Genomic DNA, 17,709 nt, shown 5'->3' with positions numbered 1-17,709 from the left:
GTGCAGTTTCTGTAATAAGCGGGGCTCCGTCGATATCGCTTTCTGTCTCTGGCGCCTTAGTAATGCTACGGGAAAATTTTGCAACTTTGCACCACTCTAACTCCTAAATTAGTAGGTTTTAAAAAAAACTTTAATTTATAAAAGATGCTTATTTTAATGCATTCTTTCAAATAAGAACAAAACACTATGCTAGAAAGAGTGCAGAGGAAGTTCTGTAGGCACATTTACAAACGACTGTACGGATATTACCCATATTATATGTATCCATCTCTATTCGTAACAGGAATGGTTGGTCTTCAAACTCTAGAAACCAGACGGAAACTGCTGCATATTATGCATTACCGCCAACTGTTTCACCATAGAGTAGATGACGCATCCGTGCTTGAGAGAATGGGGCTGCAAGTGCCAAGAGCGAATGTGGTGGTTGGCATGCCGGGCGCGGAGCCGGCGCGGCGGCGGCGGCGCCTGTTCGCGGCGGCCGGCGCACCGCTCGAGCCCGAGCTGCTCTTACGCCGTGGCTAGCGTGGGCGACGGTCGCGCGATGGTCGCGCGACGGCGATGCGACGCATACGAAATCAAACCTTATCGATATGGAAGTATGAGACGCGATGGCGACGGTCGCGCGACCGTCGCCCACGCAAGACACGGCGTTAACCGCATCATGTTGGAGACAGACGATATTGACATATTTGCTGATAGTGTTGGTGTGTTTTACAGAAAACTCTTAAGGTTCATAGACTCTACACTCCTTAGGTGATTAATGTAATAACCATAGTTTAACTTTTAAGTGTGTTTGCTTTTATTTATGTCAATTTAACATGTACATAATTATATTACCACATAAGTGCTTTGGTGAAATACTGTTAACTTTTGTGTATTTTTAATAAATAAATAAATAAATTAAAAAACGTGAAAAAAGTCCCAGAATCGGGCCCCTTTTGCTATACTCTGACCGCCCCTGTCTATACTACTGTAATGTTTGACGTTATCACGTTAAACTACCGTCCGTAAACCGACTTTACAGACAACCAATTTTTTTGAGTTCTTACCTTCTATAAGACTATATTTTCGAGTCATGAGTAATTTATGGAATCTGAGATTGAAACTCTAAATTGAGAAATATTATTCATCTGCAAATAGTATTCTACATATTTTTTCTTAAATTGTCATTCCATTGTGTACTATTAAGTGTAATGATATATCCAAGCCTTCTTTCCAGTAGTCAAGCCACTTACTTCTTTTTCATTCCAACTCATAAAACTTAATGTAGGTAATAATTTAAATGTAGGAATATCGGTAAATCATAAACTGGCAACACTATCGTAGTTTCTGCATGTTTCTAGAATACAGAAGTGCCAACATAATCGCAGTTCCGGATGTCAAGAGAAACACGTTTTGTTACTGCAGAAGCAAAACTATAAATGACACTTATTAATCTTGAATTCAACTTGGATATACAGAGTGGGGCCTGTAACAAAGGCGAAAAATTGAACTCTAGGCTATTCTCCTTATACTGATCAACATTTGTTCGGCGACTTTTAAAAATAACTTGTATTTTGATTTTTATCACCCTTGAAAGTTTTTTCTAAGAGGTAATGTATTGCGAATTCTGTTAAGTCTAAAGTGTGACAGACAACGTCAATGACAACAATAATGGCGTACATTGAAGCTAATATTTATTTTGTATGAAAAATAAAAAATTTAAAGATTTCATAATTTTTAAAAGTCACTGAACAAATGTTGATCAGTATAAGGAGAATAGCCTACAGTTCAATTCTTCGCCTTTGTTACAGGCCCCACTCTGTATATTTAAATAAGTATTTAATAACAATAAATAATTTTAAATTTGCGAGCGAGTGTGGAGGGCGCTTAAAGCTTTCTGAACTCATACAAGTATTTATTTTAACCGCCTGTTTGTTTCAGTCAAGCAAATGTTCAAGAAAATGTCAGTCTCTCTTGCACAAGCACTAACTTGCCTTTTAACTTAACTAATAAAATAAATATCAATCTAAGATTAAGTGTAGGTCTTGAACTCTTGACGACCTTGACTCTTAATTGTATTGAGTGCCTAATTAAACACTTCACGTCATTATCATCATCATCTCTTCTTTCTTGAGTTATTCTTGATTTTTGACACGGCCATAGAATAAACATTCTAAGAATTAACCTTCCATTCCATTTCTGGAGTCATTTCATACATATAATCACGCCTGTATCCCATAAAGGGGTAGGCAGAGCACATGAACTACTAAGTTTTAGTGCCACTCTTGGCAAAAAGGGGTTGAAACTGTTGAAAGAAATCCAAATTGTGACATTGCAGTGACAGGTTGCCAGCCTCTCGCCTACGCCAAAATTTTACCCATAGATATCCCACAGTCGACTTCTACGACAACCAAGGGAAGAAAGGGGATGGTGAAATTCTTAACCCGTCACCACACTTTGGGGGTGTCACACCACCTTTCCAGAAAAAGTTATTTTCCCCTCACTAGCTCGGAAACACGTGTTTTGTCCTTTAATACCAGCGGGTAAAAACGCATTTTATCCACTAGTGGGTAAAGTAATTTGACCTTGAATAAAGTCAAATTAACTGCTTTAAAATTTACAAAAGTAGGTGAATTTAGTAATGAAGATGATTTACCACCTGTGGAACTACTGGAAGCAGTGATAAACGCATTTTTTGCGTTGTAGTTTCCTCGCTATAGTGAGGGGAAAAGTTTTGTGTTACACTCGGGTGCAAATGTATTTTACTTCTCGTGTATTAAAAAACTCGCAAGTTCAGGATTCTATTCTCGAACCACTCGCTTCGCTCGTGGTTCAACTATAGAATCCTTTCACTTGCTCGTTTTTCAATTCCACACTCGGCATTAAAATACAACTTTGCCCCCTTGTATAACAAATAACTATTTCTTCCCTGCTAGGAGGGAGCAAAGTGGTATGGCACTTTTCCACCCTGCTATCAGTTCCGGTCAAGGAAACATTTTTTTTATATTTTTACATATTTTTTTGCTTATATATCTCATGCTTCGTTCAGGATTCAATTTACGCCCTCGCCGTAAATATCTCATTTTGCTCCCGTGTTACACAACTACATTATTATTAATACGCTTATGTTCCTCGCCAAACTGTAGTTGCAGTGGTAGGCAAGTTTAATTTATGCTCTATTGCAGTGGTGGGCAAAGTCCGGACAGCGAAAGGATTTTTCCGCCCCTCCACCGGTATATTTTTTTTCATCACACCAACTGGTAAAGGCTTTCTTTGCTATTCGAAAACAGATAGCAAAATTGCATTTTATCCACATGGGGGCAAAGTAATTTCATACAAATTTTAACTCGATGTCTTAATCTGGCTGCTAGGTTTTACCTATAAATGATGATATTGAATCATAAATATTGATTAATAGGTAGACGTTTAACCACGATCACACCTGATACTAGTATTATCTGGCTATTATTATATTATTTATGAATAACACTTAAATAAAAAATTCCATACAATAAATATCATAAACTAGGCAATTAAAAAAAAGAAAACTAAAAATCGAGGTCTCAAGAGGGCCCCCGAGTCATAGTAGTGCCCAAGATGCTGGCAGCATTTCCTCGCTGAATCGCAATGCTTATACGTTGAGCGAGAAAGCTGCCAGCTCTTTTGTCCGTTTGCCATTATATACGTAGTATCTTCTTAGTAGTTTGTGGCCATTATTATATGTGTATTACTTACTTATTACATTTGGTGTGGTATTTTACAGTTAAGTAATTTTCCTCTAGTTGGTGTAGCGAAAAAAATGTGTTTCACTCGGAGGCAAATTTTGTTTAACCTACGTGCCCTGAAACCTCAAGATTCCACATTTTGAACCACTCACTGCGCTTGCGGTTCAATAATGGAATCTTTCGCTATCTTGAGTATCAATTTTGGCACGTGCGACATCAACTTTGCCCCCTTGTAGGTAAATCAAATAACTTAAGTCATTGAATTTACTATATAGTTATGTACCTACTAACACTACTAACGTACATTACACCTCAATGACTTAAGTAGACAAATTCTCAAAACATATTTGGATCACGTCTTCGATATTGATAAAAATTGGTAGGTATGTAGCATGAGTTGCCGCTAAGCAATATCTACCAGATTTCCCGAAATGTCCTAAGTTTTCAAGAAACTTTCCTTGTTTCTGAGTTTGAGAATCTTTCTATTAGTAGAATTCTATTTTCCCCTCACTAGCTCAGAAACACGTGTTTTGTCCTTTAATAAAAGCGGGTAACAACGCATTTTATCCACTAGTGGGTAAAGTAATTTGACCTTGAATAAAGTCAAATTAATTGCTTTAAAATTAATAAAAGTAGGTGACTCTAGTAAAAATGATTCCACCCTGTGGAACTACCGATGGAAGCAGTGATAAACTCATTTTTTGCGTTGTACCACAGAATATATAATAGTACAAGTACAGAAGGCTCACTCCTTTGATGTTCACGAAATGCCGCCATTCTAAATTCTTACCTACATTAACAAGCGGACCGCACGCGAGCAGCCGACATTGAATTCTATTGCGCCGCGTGAAAGTCGTCACCAGTAAACGGGCCGCGAACTCGCGGCCGCCGGCATGTACTTGTAGCGCGGCGATAGAATCGCGGAATGAGCCGCCGTTGTACTTTCCTCGCTATAGTGAGGGGAAAAGTTTTGTGTTACACTCGGGTGCAAATGCAAATGTATTTTACTTCTCGTGTGTTAAAAAACTCGCAGGTTCAGGATTCTATTCTCGAACCACTCGCTTCGCTCTTGGTTCACCTATAGAGTCCTTTCACTTGCTTGTTTTTCAATTCCACACTCGGCGTTAAAGTACAACTTTGCCCCCTTGTATAACAAATAACTATTTCACAATACAATACTACCCTACATATTATATCTCCGGAAGAGATTGTATTAGGAATCCTAGCTTGCGCAGTTGCGCACCCAATAAGTAACAGTCTAAAGAGATATAAAACACCTAAGTATTATTAGTTAGCGGTGCGGCCAGCAACAGTCCGAAATAACATTTAATATTCCAAATTAAACATCAATTGAACGAAACTCGTTATCTGGCGCGAGTGAGATAACCAAACCAGCCTTCGCCGAGAATGTAACCAGTCTTCGTACCGGCTCAGTCGACCGCGCGCGCAAATAGCAACAAATAGAAAAACATGATCCCATTACGTCGTATTGTTGCTAAAAAGGTGCGTTTAAAAAGTTAATTAATAAAAAAAGTGATGCGATTTTTTTAATAGTGTTGTGACGACACTGGCCACTAAGTTTGACGGAAGTGACCAATGTATTTTTTTCTTAATATGGTTTGTTATAGTACAGTAGGTATTTAAGAATGAGGCTCTATACGTAAATTGTCAAAGAGTTCTTTATTAATATTACCTATCCAATTTCATTCTTGAATACAACTCTTGGTTGGATGAATGAAATATCTGTGAATGGGTAATTTAACTCAATTGCACGATCTTAGTCTATTATAGGTAATACAATGGTCGTTTTTGTAATAGTTCTTATGGCGTAGACACTAGACAGAGTAAGTACAGCCAATGGTAGTCTTTAAAACTTTAATTCGCTTACCTATTTCTTGATAGACTGTGCACAGTCGACCTTTGTCGTGATACCAAAACAAATGACAACTGATGATGCGATGACACTGTATGCTAAGCACGTTCACGTACACAATTGAGGACTGCAGAGCAAGGTAGTCAAGCTCCCAACAAAGATGTCCTTAATAACAATCAACAATTTTCTATTTCTGATGGCATAAGTCGTCCTTTCAAAAACAATCCATTTTATATACACCTAAGTAGATACTATTTATTACCCTTTCCTCCCATAGGTCTCGTAGAAGTCGACATTGATATATGGGTTCAAATGCCTCAAATTGTTCAACTGTGGTATAGGCGACAGCCTAGCAAAAGGCTAGAAGTCGAGTTAATGGAACACAGTGAAAAAGTAATGATGCTAGGTACATCATTACTTTTTCACTTCTATATATACAATAGATAGAATAGATATCGTCACTACTTTAAAAAAACGTGTATCTTCGTCTGTCAATGTAAAAAAAAATTGTAGTAAGTATGTATGGAATGCATATAGACTTACTGCGTTTTAACTTTGAGGAACAGCGTGAGATACGAGATTTTTTAAAAGTAGTGACGATATATAGATAAATCATATAGAAATATTATATTAACGACATACCTATCACCTATTATCGTTACAAAAACGCTACTCTGTAATCTAATACGTACTTAAAAAGCATTCCAACACCAATCCTTAAACTTCCGAAAAAAAAAAACATAAACCAGTTTGTTCTTTTTTATAGATCCTGGAGCAATGGCGCGCTCCCATGGTCGCCGCGACCAAGGCGCAAAGCTTCTCAGACGCCGCCCCACAGAGACCACTGTCCGTACTCACAGAAGACGAGCTGGCTATGAAGGAAACAAGTAATATTTTTTTTTTTTTTAATCCACATTTTGTCCAACGAATTATTGGCCAAACAATTGTCATTCGGAAGAAATTTGCCACTGACAGAATGAGTTTTTTTTTTTCACCACACGTACTGGTACTGGCTCACTTGATACTTCAAAGTCTTCAAACAAATGAAAGTTACATTTTATCCACAAGTGTAGAGTAGAGTATAGTGTTTCATACAAATTTTAACTTGACGCCCAAAGCTGGCTGTTAGAATTGACTTCTAAATTATGATTTTGAATGAGATTGGCGTGCGGTTAAAAAAATACTTAATCCAAAGCTTCAATCTTTGAAATACGTTTTAGCTGTTTGACGTCGAAATACAAAGTTACTGAGAAGTTTCCTTCCTTATTATTGAGAGCTCTAACATAGACCATATCCATAAAAGCAATGTACTTAAACAAAGTTCCATAGTAGGTATGTAAGTAATAATCAATCTAATTGTTTCTGAACTTGTAAGGTTTCGTATTTTCGTCAATTTATGAAACGATCAGTATTCTAAGTAATAGGTAGGTATATAGTTATCTATTAGGCATAGAGAAATTACGAGAACAAGAAACTACAAGAAAAGTCGTTCGGCATGTTTGCTGACTAAACAAATTAAATATTTAGGTAATTAGGAAAGGTAAATAACATAATTATTCATGTGTAGTTTCCAAACGACTTAAGATAAGAATTTGGTACTTATTAGATAGGAAGGTAATAAGAACAATAAGAAGTTAATAATATACGGAGGCTTGCCCGTTGTCACACCCGACCCAATCTCAACGCCATGTTCCCATGTTTTAAAAACATAAAATATACTTACTTAAATATTTAATTTAATTCACTTCACCGTGCCTTATCTTCAAGTATTTTATCACAATGTCAGATAAACACTATCTAAAAACAAAATTATACAATAACAAAATACAATATCCTTGACTTTGTGATGTTTGTTGCCACCGAAAAATACATACATACAATCACGCCTGTATCCCATACAGGAGTAGGTAGCAGTGGCGGGGCGTGAAAATTTTTGTAAGTGAAGCCGGAGGGGTTTTTGGGAACTGTTTTGTATACACTTCTAAAGAAACTGGACAAATTTAGGCAACCCGTGGGGAATCGAGTTGTATCGACGCTACGCCACTGGTAGGTAGAGCACATGAAACTACTAAAGCTTCAGTGCCACTCTTGGCAAATAAAGGGTCGAAAGGAAACGAAACTGTGACATTTCGAAGTTATTTTTCGGTGCAGTGGCAACCTGTCACTGCACCGAAAAATAACTTTTGAGTTTTCCCGTTCTTAATTAATACCCAATATTTAGTTATAACATGTGTTATTACAACGGAAGTCCCGATCTCAAAATGTAGATTTGGATTTCATTCAACCCCTTTTTGCCAAGAGTACCACTGAAATTTAGTAGTTCATGTGCTCTGCGTAGCTGCCTGGGTAATGGCTATGTTTGTACGTTATATGTATAAGTATATATGTATGTAACTTGTAGGTTTGTGAAATCGGTTACATATTATATTATTTGAGTACCTTCTTGGAAACAAGATAACCGGCGAAAAAAAAAAGTCCGTGAAGTCCTTCCGCTTAAAAGAAGTGAAACTTCGTAAGTAATGCGTTGTATTTCAAACTTCGAGTTGGCAACACTGGCCGTTAAACTTCTAAGTTTCACTTCAAAAATGCATTCTATTTTTGCAACCAATAAGTAGGTACATTTGCAAGAATTGCAATTGTAATTTGTCGTGTTAAATTGCTACGTTCAGTCAGTAAATTGATCTCTTTACCCTTTTGCACCGTGTGTTGCATTGCTTATAATACCTACATACAAACATTTTAACAATAATACCTAATATGAGGGCTACATGAAACATAATTATATGAACGGGTAAAGTGGGTAAAGTAGAATACATCTGTAGAATTGGGGAATGGAATGGTATACAATTTTGTCAACCTAATTAATAGCGACCAATCAACAAAATATCAACCATAGATATTTATCATAATTAGAATCTCAACGCATAACTAAAGTCGAATACATATTGTTGGCATGTCTTATCGCTAAAATAATATGGTTTAAATACACGTCAGAAAGATGAGATAACACTCGTGCTAGCTTTATCACCGATAATGACCTATGAAAATACGATAAAAACTTATATCATTTTATTTTTTACTTTTTATTCTTAATGAACTATATATGAGGGATTTCCCACATTCTTAAATATAAAAAAATCCGGTTTAAAGGACCATACTCAACCATGTGAATAAAATCTGGTTCGAAGGACCATACTTGACCAAGTTGACCAACATGAAAAAAAGTCCGGTTCGAAGGACCAAATAAAAAAAAACCGGTTCAGAGGAAGAAATTGTTATGTCATTTTATCATTTAACTTCAATTTCTATAATATGTTTCTTCATTCCTGTCCTGACCGTAACCTTGAAAACAATGTAGGTAAAACAACAACCTCTTGTTCGCAGTCAGAAAGCTGGCAACTGATCAAATAGCGCCTCTAGTCAAGAAAATGGAGGACGAACACAAAATCGACGACAGCGTCAGACAACTGCTCTTTGATAATGGCGTAAGTATTATAATAATTACCTTTTCCCCTCACTAGCTCGGAAACACGTGTTTTGTCCTTTAATACCAGCGGGTAAAAACGCATTTTATCCATTAGTGGGTAAAGTAATTTGACCTTGAATAAAGTCAAATTAACTGCTTTAAAATTGATAAAAGAAGGTGAATCTAGTAATAAAGATGATTTACCACCTGTGGAACTACTGGAAGCAGTCGTGATAAACGCATTTTTTGCGTTGTAGTTTCCTCGCTATAGTAAGGGGAAAAGTTTTGTGTTACATTCGGGTGCAAATGTATTTTACTTCTCGTGTGTTAAAAAACTCGCAAGTTCAGGATTCTATTCTCGAACCAGTGGTTCAACTATAGAATCCTTTCACTTGCTCGTTTTTCAATTCCACACTCGGCGTTAAAATACAAATTTGCCCCCTTGTATGACAAATAACTATTGTTGTAAGACCACACGGGGACGGACTTTGATTATTTGCAAAGAGAGATAAAACGATATCTGTTATCAAGAGGATCTTGCGGCTCAAGTGCGTACCTAAATAAATTTCATAGCGAATACGTACTTGTATATCTGTCCCTGTGGCATCTGCATGCCAGTCTGAATTCTCTCCATAAGACAACACAGGATGCAATCTTTGATGGCTCAAACTGCTAAAAGGAGTCTGTGTTTGTTGCACAGCCACGGCACGCCAGTCTTGGACGCCTACCAATCACTTTAAATATGAGCATTTTCAAAATTTAGGACCCCCAATTAGCAAAAGTTGTTAACAAAAATTAACTCGCTGTCAGTTTTGTGACGACAATTAAGCGTAAAAGCTGTCTAAAAATGTACTTTTTTCACATTCTGATGTAGATCACTTAAAGTTCATGTAATTAACAGAAAAACAATATTTTTATTGAAATTTCATGCTTAATTTAGTCACAAAACTGACAGTGAGTTAATTTTTGTTAGCAACTTTCGCTAATTGGGGGGTTCCAAATTCTGAAAATGGCCATATATAATCAGTACCAGCCACTTTGACTATGAAATTTCTTCTTCAGCTCATGGGCATCGAGACCCCAACGGAATACAGCGGCTCCGGCTGCGGATTCCTCACCATGATGCTGGTAGTGGAGGAGCTGTCCCGGGTAGACCCGGCCGTCGCTGCGTACGTGGACATTCACAACACGCTCGTCAACTCGCTGTTCATGAAGCTGGGCACTGAGGAACAGAAGCAGAAGTACCTGACCAAGCTGTGCACGGAATATGTAAGTGTTCAAGGATTTTTGTACCAAGTCTATGGAAATTCCGGACACATAACGGACGTTTGGTGCAACCGACACTTAAGCTCAGCACATACTTAATATTATAAATGGGAAAGTGTGTGCCTGTTTGTTTGTCCATCTTTCACGGCAAAACGGAGCGAAGAATTGACGTGATTTTTTAAATGGAGATAGTTGAAGCGAGCGAAGCCGCAGGAAAAGTTAGTAGCAGATAAATCAGCTGATGGATATCAACATAGTCAACAGTACACGCCCTGTACTTATCTCTATTAGCTTCACTGCACCATGTTAACAACCATGTAATCAGTAGGTAACAAAAGTTAACAACACTCATCATCATCCTCTTTGCATTATCCTGGCATTTGCCACGGGTCATGGGAACCTGGGGTCGGCTTTGACAACTAATCTCAAGATTTGGCGTAGGCACTGGTTTTACGAAAGCGACTGCCATCTGACCTTCCAACCCGATGGGTAACTATAACTAGGCCCTTATTGGGATTAGCCCGGTTTCCTTACGATGTTTTCCTTCGCCGAAAAGCGACTGGCGAATGTCAAATGACATTTCACTGTAGGTATCAAACAACACGAACAACAGTTAAAGTTATGTGTAATGTACCGCTTATCGACCTTCAAAGAGAGATCACGACTAGTCATTTTATGTGCTCGTCAGGCGATAAAGAACTTTTCAAGGAAGATAGGAATAATTTGAATAAAACAGTTAATACAATAAAACAGTTAATTGTCTATTTTTAAATTTAATTACAATAAAACAGTTAATTGTTTATTTTTACTCATTTATCGAGGAACTTTGATGATTTTCTTTAGAAGCTTATCTAAGGACAAACTTCATCTAAGGACATAATAACATTTGGTATTATAGATTTCACTAATATTTTTTACATTTATTTACATTTGCTTTTACAGGCCGGCAGTTTTTGCCTAACAGAGCCGACGTCAGGATCAGATGCCTTCGCCCTCAAGACCGTAGCCAAGAAAGATGGCGACCACTACGTCATCAACGGCTCCAAGATGTGGATCTCCAACTCGGACGTCGCTGGAGTGTTCCTGGTTATGGCCAATGCTGATCCTTCCAAGGTTAGTATAACTTTTGTTTAAGAGAGCAAAGATACCCAAAGTGCCAAGTTCATTTTGATAACCTCTCATCGTCTTTGGGGTTCCGTAGTCAACAAGGAACCCTTACAGTTTCGCCATGTCTGTCCGTCCGTCCGTCCGCGGATAATCTCAGTGACCATTAGCACTAGAAAGCTGAAATTTGGTACCAATATGTATGTCAATCACGCCGACAAAGTGGTAAAATAAAAAGTGAAAAAAAATGTTTTGTTAGGGTACTCCCCCTACACGTGAAGTGGGGAGTGATTTTTTGTCAATTCAACCATAATATATCAATATTGCTGAATAGGTATTTAAAAATGAACACGGGTTTACCCAAAATCATTTTTTGATATTGTTAATATTTTCGGAAATAATCGCTCCAAAAGTTTAAAAAAAATGTGCCCCTCCCCCCCCCCCCTCTGACTTTTGAACCATAAGTTTAAAAAATATGAAAAAAATTACAAATGTAGAACTTAATAAAAACGTTCTAGGAAAATTATTTTGGACTTGATAGGTTGAAGAGTTTTGGAAATTGAAATACGGGAAACTGCGGAACCCTACACTGAGCGTGGCCCGACACGCTCTTGGCTGGTTTTGGAAACTTGTTTTGTAGAGAAAGTTCCAGAGATAACTGACTGATGTACTTACAAGGTTAACAATATTTTTCTACTCCCGTACTGTTATTCGTGAGTTACAAGGTCGTGCATAGAACTTTAAAACCCTACATAAAAGATGTCAGGACAAGTCTATCTAGTCTATACCCTAAAAACATTTAGTAGCAGTCGCACGATATAGCTGTTTTACAGTTCAGTAAATACATTGCTACCAACTTAACAAACCAATTCGCAGAGTCGAGACTCCTTCGTTTTCTGCTGCGTTCATTGGCGACGCGTCGAATCGCATTCAAATGTATAGAACTCGATTCAACTCGGCTCGATTCGTCTTAGTGGCCAGGCTTCAAAGAACCATACCATAGACAGTTTTATTTTCATGTTTGCACTCAAACTGCATATTCAAAATGGTAGGCGGTCCACCTAGATAACTAAGATGACTGAAAGTAGGTATTTGTTGAATTTATAATTTTCTTTCAAAATAAGTGCTTGGTCGTAGAAAAAGTATTGTATGCAACGGTGTTTAACTGAGTCAAAAAATGCTCGTGGCGTCTTTATTAACAATTTTCGGCTTCGCCTCAAATTGTTACCCACGCCACTCACCTTTTTTGACCTCTTTTAACCACCAGTTGCATAAAATACTATAAACCAATGGTTAAAATACATTCATAATAGCAAACTGTTACATCACATGTTTTTAAACAGGGCAAAGATACTGTTGACTCGGTCAATAGAGCTGCGATAAAGCGAAACGTCATTACTATGATAAGGAAATCGTGAAATGAATGTAATAAACTTTTATACATAAAATAAAACATGTTGAAGTATAATATAAAGGGCTTTACGAGAATATTTGTGATATGTTCAATGGTAGTCAACCAATTGGAACCCTAGCCCTAGGCCACTACAACCATGTCAAAATGACAAGCAGTAAGAGATTTCTTACAATTTATAACGTCACTATTTATGACATAGTTCTACAGTGGCCTAATAGGGTTCTAATTGGTTGACTGATTACACATGATTTCCTAATGAAGATACCTATAGTATCTACTCTATCAACTATTCTTAGTAACAGACCACACTACACTACACTGTACAGCGCCATCTACTTACTACACATCAAAATCTGCTATTATTTTTTGGATTATGTTACTCTTAACTCATACCTAAACTACCTAAGCATTTCAGGCCTCGTAGCCGAATGGCACAAACGCTCACGAAACGAAACGCTCGTATCTAAATATCTATCCCTATCGCTCTTGCGGATTGGCACGACCGAGCCAGACTACCTTTCGCGGCGTTTCGTTTTCGTTTCGCGTCACAGAAATGCCATTCGGCTACGGCACCAGAAATGATTAATTATTTATCAAAATCTCACGTTAGAGGGTGTTTATTTCCTCAAGTACAACTTGGCAAAAAAGAGTAGAAATGGAACTTTTTTTTATTATAGCAACTCTTACTTTTCTCATACTAAAGTGTCGAAATAGTTGCCACATGCAAAGCGGTTTACATAGACGGTGGCGCCCCTATTATTTTCTACTCTTTTTTGCCAGGCTGTGATGTAGGTAACTATTTATAGTTTGACCAAATAGAGTAAAAATTAAACAGTGGCAACATCGTAGTAGTGCCGTCCCGTTTTCTCACACATATTGATTTGAAAGAGATGACACTACGATGTTGCCACTTTTTAATTTCTCCCTACTCTTTTTAATCGGACTGTATTCCTGTCTCCGTTACTAATATTTGCCAAAATCACTTACCTAAAACACTCTGCTTCCAGGGCTACAAAGGCATCACCTGTTTCATCGTAGAGCGAGACACCCCTGGCCTGTCGGTGGCTAAACCTGAGAACAAGCTAGGCATCCGCGCGTCTGGCACCTGCATGGTGCACTTTGACAACGTTAGGGTGCCAGAAGGCAACATCCTGGGAGAATATGGACACGGGTAAGAAAACAACATACCTATAGGTACTAATTTCAGGCCTGTCGGTAGCTAAACCTGAGAACAAGCTAGGTTTTTGCGCTTCTGACACTTTCATCACTTCGACTACTTTAGGGTGCCGGAAGGCAACATACTATGGACACGGGTAACCGGAGAATAAGCTAGGTATCCCCGCGTCTGGCACTTGTATGGTGCACTTTGACAACGTTAGGGTGCCAGAAGGCAACATCCTGGGAGAATATGGACACGGGTAAGAAAACAACATGCCTACAGGTACTAATTTCAGGCCTGTCGGTAGCTAAACCTGAGAACAAGCTAGGTTTTCGCGCTTCTGACACTTGCATCTCTTCGACTACTTTAGGGTGCCGGAAGGCAACATACTATGGACACGGGTAACCGGAGAATAAGCTAGGTATCCCCGCGTCTGGCACTTGTATGGTGCACTTTGACAACGTTAGGGTGCCTGAAGGCAACATTCTATGCACATGGGTAGCCGGAGAATAAGCTATAGGTATCCCCGCGTCTGGCACTTGTTGCATGGTGCACTTTGACAACGTTAGGGTGCCGGAAGGCAACATCCTGGGAGAATATGGACACGGGTAAGAATAAGAACTATGACAATTTTTACTCGTTTCTACTCTAAATCGTACACATAATCTGGCTCTAAGAGACCTCGCCTGCCCGATTGATCACAATCATGAGCGGTCCTGCTCAGACTGCCTCCAGCCCTCAAAGTTCCAATGTCTAAAACAAAACAATTTACCTAATCAACTCTTCAATAGGTACTTCAAAGCCTCGACAGTTCCTTCGGGTTGGTGCTAAATCCCATCCTTCAAATTTTCAGATACAAATATGCCGCCGGTTTCCTGAACGAGGGTCGCATCGGTATCGCCTCGCAGATGATCGGTCTATGCCAGGGATGCATGGACGCCACCATCCCCTACACTCTTGAGAGGAAACAGTTCGGAAAGAACATCTACTCCTTCCAGGTAACTCGTCACAGTTGTAACTTCAGATAGAAATGGTTGGTGGTGGGGTGTCGCCTTGCAGATGATCGGACTGTGCCAGGATCGCCACTATTCCCTTAACGTAGGAGAAAAGGCTTCGGAATGTAGCCCATCTTTCTTGTAGAACCGAGAAGTATTTCTTTTCCTGAAATTGTATTATTTTCCAACGAAGCTGACAACGAAACCAGCTTGTTAATTCAGATCTATGTATAGTTGTAATAGCTCTGTGTTGTAACCTTTGCCTGTAACCTATAACTTACATGTTTGGTTTATCTGTTAGTGTAAGTTGGCTCATAATAAATTAAATGAAAAAACTAGGCTAATCATAGCAGCCATTTGTAGCTTAATGCTGAGCTGTCCAGAATTGACTTAAATACCACAATCTTCCGAATATCGTCCACCAAACAGTCAACAAATGCCAGACCCTGATGTCTGTTCTTTAACAGTTTGGTCCGTCCGCCATTTCACGTATCAAATCCTTTGGGGAAATGTAAAACCTCTAACAATATTTTGTGTTTCCAGGGTATCAGCTACCAGATCGCCCATCTCGAAACCGAGTTAGAGGCAGCCCGCCTGCTGACCTACAACGCCGCCAGGCTAAAGGAGAACAACCTACCCTTCGTCAAGGAGGCTGCTATGGCTAAATATTACGCATCAGGTAACTAATCATCATATCAGGTAACTAGCATCAGGCATCAGGTAACTAGCGAAACAGCTGTTACTTTCGTAGGGCATGTGCTGCACAAGCTCATATTACGGCATACGTCTCTGGAAGCAGTGGAATCTTCTTGTCATTTTAACTCTAATAAATGTCTTCTATTCACGCATACGGTACTATCGCCAGATTTATGGGAGCTGCCAATTATGTTGCTTAACTTCAAACTTGGGTAAATCCATTCGCTATAAGGTTCTGTATCTTTCAGATCGTAATATATATTTTTATATAATCAATCTTAAAGCAGAATGAATTTATCCAGGTTTAAAGTTAAGCGACACAATTTTAACTATTTGAACACGACTCTACTGTCAAGCGTGAGAGTAGCTACATGTTCAGAAATGTTTAAGCCTCCGATATATCTGATTGCAACTGTCCGATATATCTAATCCAGTAAGGGTCACTTGCACCATCGAAAATTGAGGGTTAATCCGAGGTAAACCCACTATTTTATATGGAATTTGACAGTTAACAGACCACTAACCTTGAGTAAAGCGGGTGGTGCAAGTGGTCCTAAGTAACATAGACGTATTAGACGTATATCACGTCGCTTTTGATATGGTATGGTGCCACCAGCGTCCATCTCAATTCAGTTTAGCAAAACTGCGTTCAGGGTTGTTTGAAAAATACTAGGTATAAGGTCAACCGGAATATTTGAGTCTGGTGGGGTTATTAAAGATATTTTTCCAAACCGGTTGATTAAAAATTATACATTTGGTTTCCCGTGTGGTGACGGGTTAAGAATTTCACCACCCCCTTTCTTCCCGTGGGTGTCGTAATAGAAGTAGTGGGATATGGGTTGGCGAGAGGCTGGCAACCTGTCACTGCAATGTCACAATTTGGATTTCTTTCAACCGTGGCACTGAAACTTAGTAGTTCATGTGCTCTGCCTACCCCTTGATGGAATACAGGCGTGATTATATGTATGTATGTACATTTGGTTTATAAATCAATACCTTTTTAAATTTCAGAAATCGCCCAGCATCTAACCTCCAAGTGCATCGACTTCATGGGAGGCGTGGGCTTCACGCGCGACTTCCCTCAGGAGAAGTTCTTCCGCGACGCCAAGATCGGCACCATCTATGAAGGCACCAGCAATATGCAGCTGCAGACCATCGCCAAACTCATCGAGAAGGAATATACGCAATAAACAATGATAACATCAAAATCATTTGCGTTTTCTTTGTTTTTTTGCAACTAAGCGCAAACAGAAATATTTTGTACGTCCGTCCGTCCGCGGATAATCTCAGTGACCGTTAGCACTAGAAAGCTGAAATTGGGTAACAATATGTATATCAATCACGCCGACAAAGTTCAAAAATAAAAAGTGTAAAAAAATGTTTTATTAGGGTACTCCCCCCTACACGTAAAGTGGGGAGTGATTTTTTTTTTCATTGCAATCCTAACGTGTGATATATTGTTGGATAGATATTTAAAAATGAATAAGGGTTTACTAAAATCGTTTTTTGATAATATTCATATTTTCGGAAATAATCGCTCCTAAAGGAAAAAAAAGTGTGTCCGGCGGCCCCTCTAACTTTTGAACCATAATTATGTTTAAAAAATATGAAAAAAATCACAAAAGTAGAACTTTTGACTTTCTAGGAAAATTGTTTTGAACTTGATAGGTTCAGTAGTTTTTGAGAAAAATACGGAACCCTACACTGAGCGTGGCCCGACACGCTCTTGGCCGGTTTTATTCTAGTAATTATACGAGTATTGTTCAGATGTCTATGTTCGTGTAAATGTGCAGATGGAACTGAACACGACAATAAATACCTACCGAATCTACCACTACCTACTTATTATACTATTTTTCACCTTAGATAAGTTTGGTGACACTTAAAAATTCTCAATTACGAATTAATTCAGAATTTTTGGAAGTGTCACCAAAGTCACCAAACTCATCTAAGGCACTCTAAGGTGTAAAATAGTATACTTGTACATTACATACTTACCTACTACTACTTCTGCATGGTAAAAAATGTT

General features: G+C 38.5%; 1 protein-coding gene across 1 annotated transcript; it reads left to right on the top strand.

Annotated features, from left to right (window-relative positions):
* Positions 1–5,075: 5,075 nt before the first annotated feature.
* On the top strand, positions 5,076–16,888 carry LOC125229476 (short/branched chain specific acyl-CoA dehydrogenase, mitochondrial). The gene is made up of 9 exons (XM_048134324.1): positions 5,076–5,210; positions 6,347–6,467; positions 8,965–9,065; positions 10,109–10,315; positions 11,255–11,425; positions 13,838–14,001; positions 14,843–14,987; positions 15,528–15,663; positions 16,692–16,888. Exons 1-9 carry the CDS (start codon positions 5,178–5,180, stop codon positions 16,868–16,870), a joined length of 1,257 nt encoding a protein of 418 aa, XP_047990281.1. The 5' UTR covers positions 5,076–5,177; the 3' UTR covers positions 16,871–16,888.
* The last annotated feature ends 821 nt before the right edge of the window (positions 16,889–17,709 follow it).

This window comes from Leguminivora glycinivorella, chromosome 9 (assembly GCF_023078275.1).
Source record: "Leguminivora glycinivorella isolate SPB_JAAS2020 chromosome 9, LegGlyc_1.1, whole genome shotgun sequence".
In the NCBI taxonomy this organism is placed as follows: domain Eukaryota; kingdom Metazoa; phylum Arthropoda; class Insecta; order Lepidoptera; family Tortricidae; genus Leguminivora; species Leguminivora glycinivorella.
This window is presented reverse-complemented; position numbering and strand designations above follow the sequence as displayed.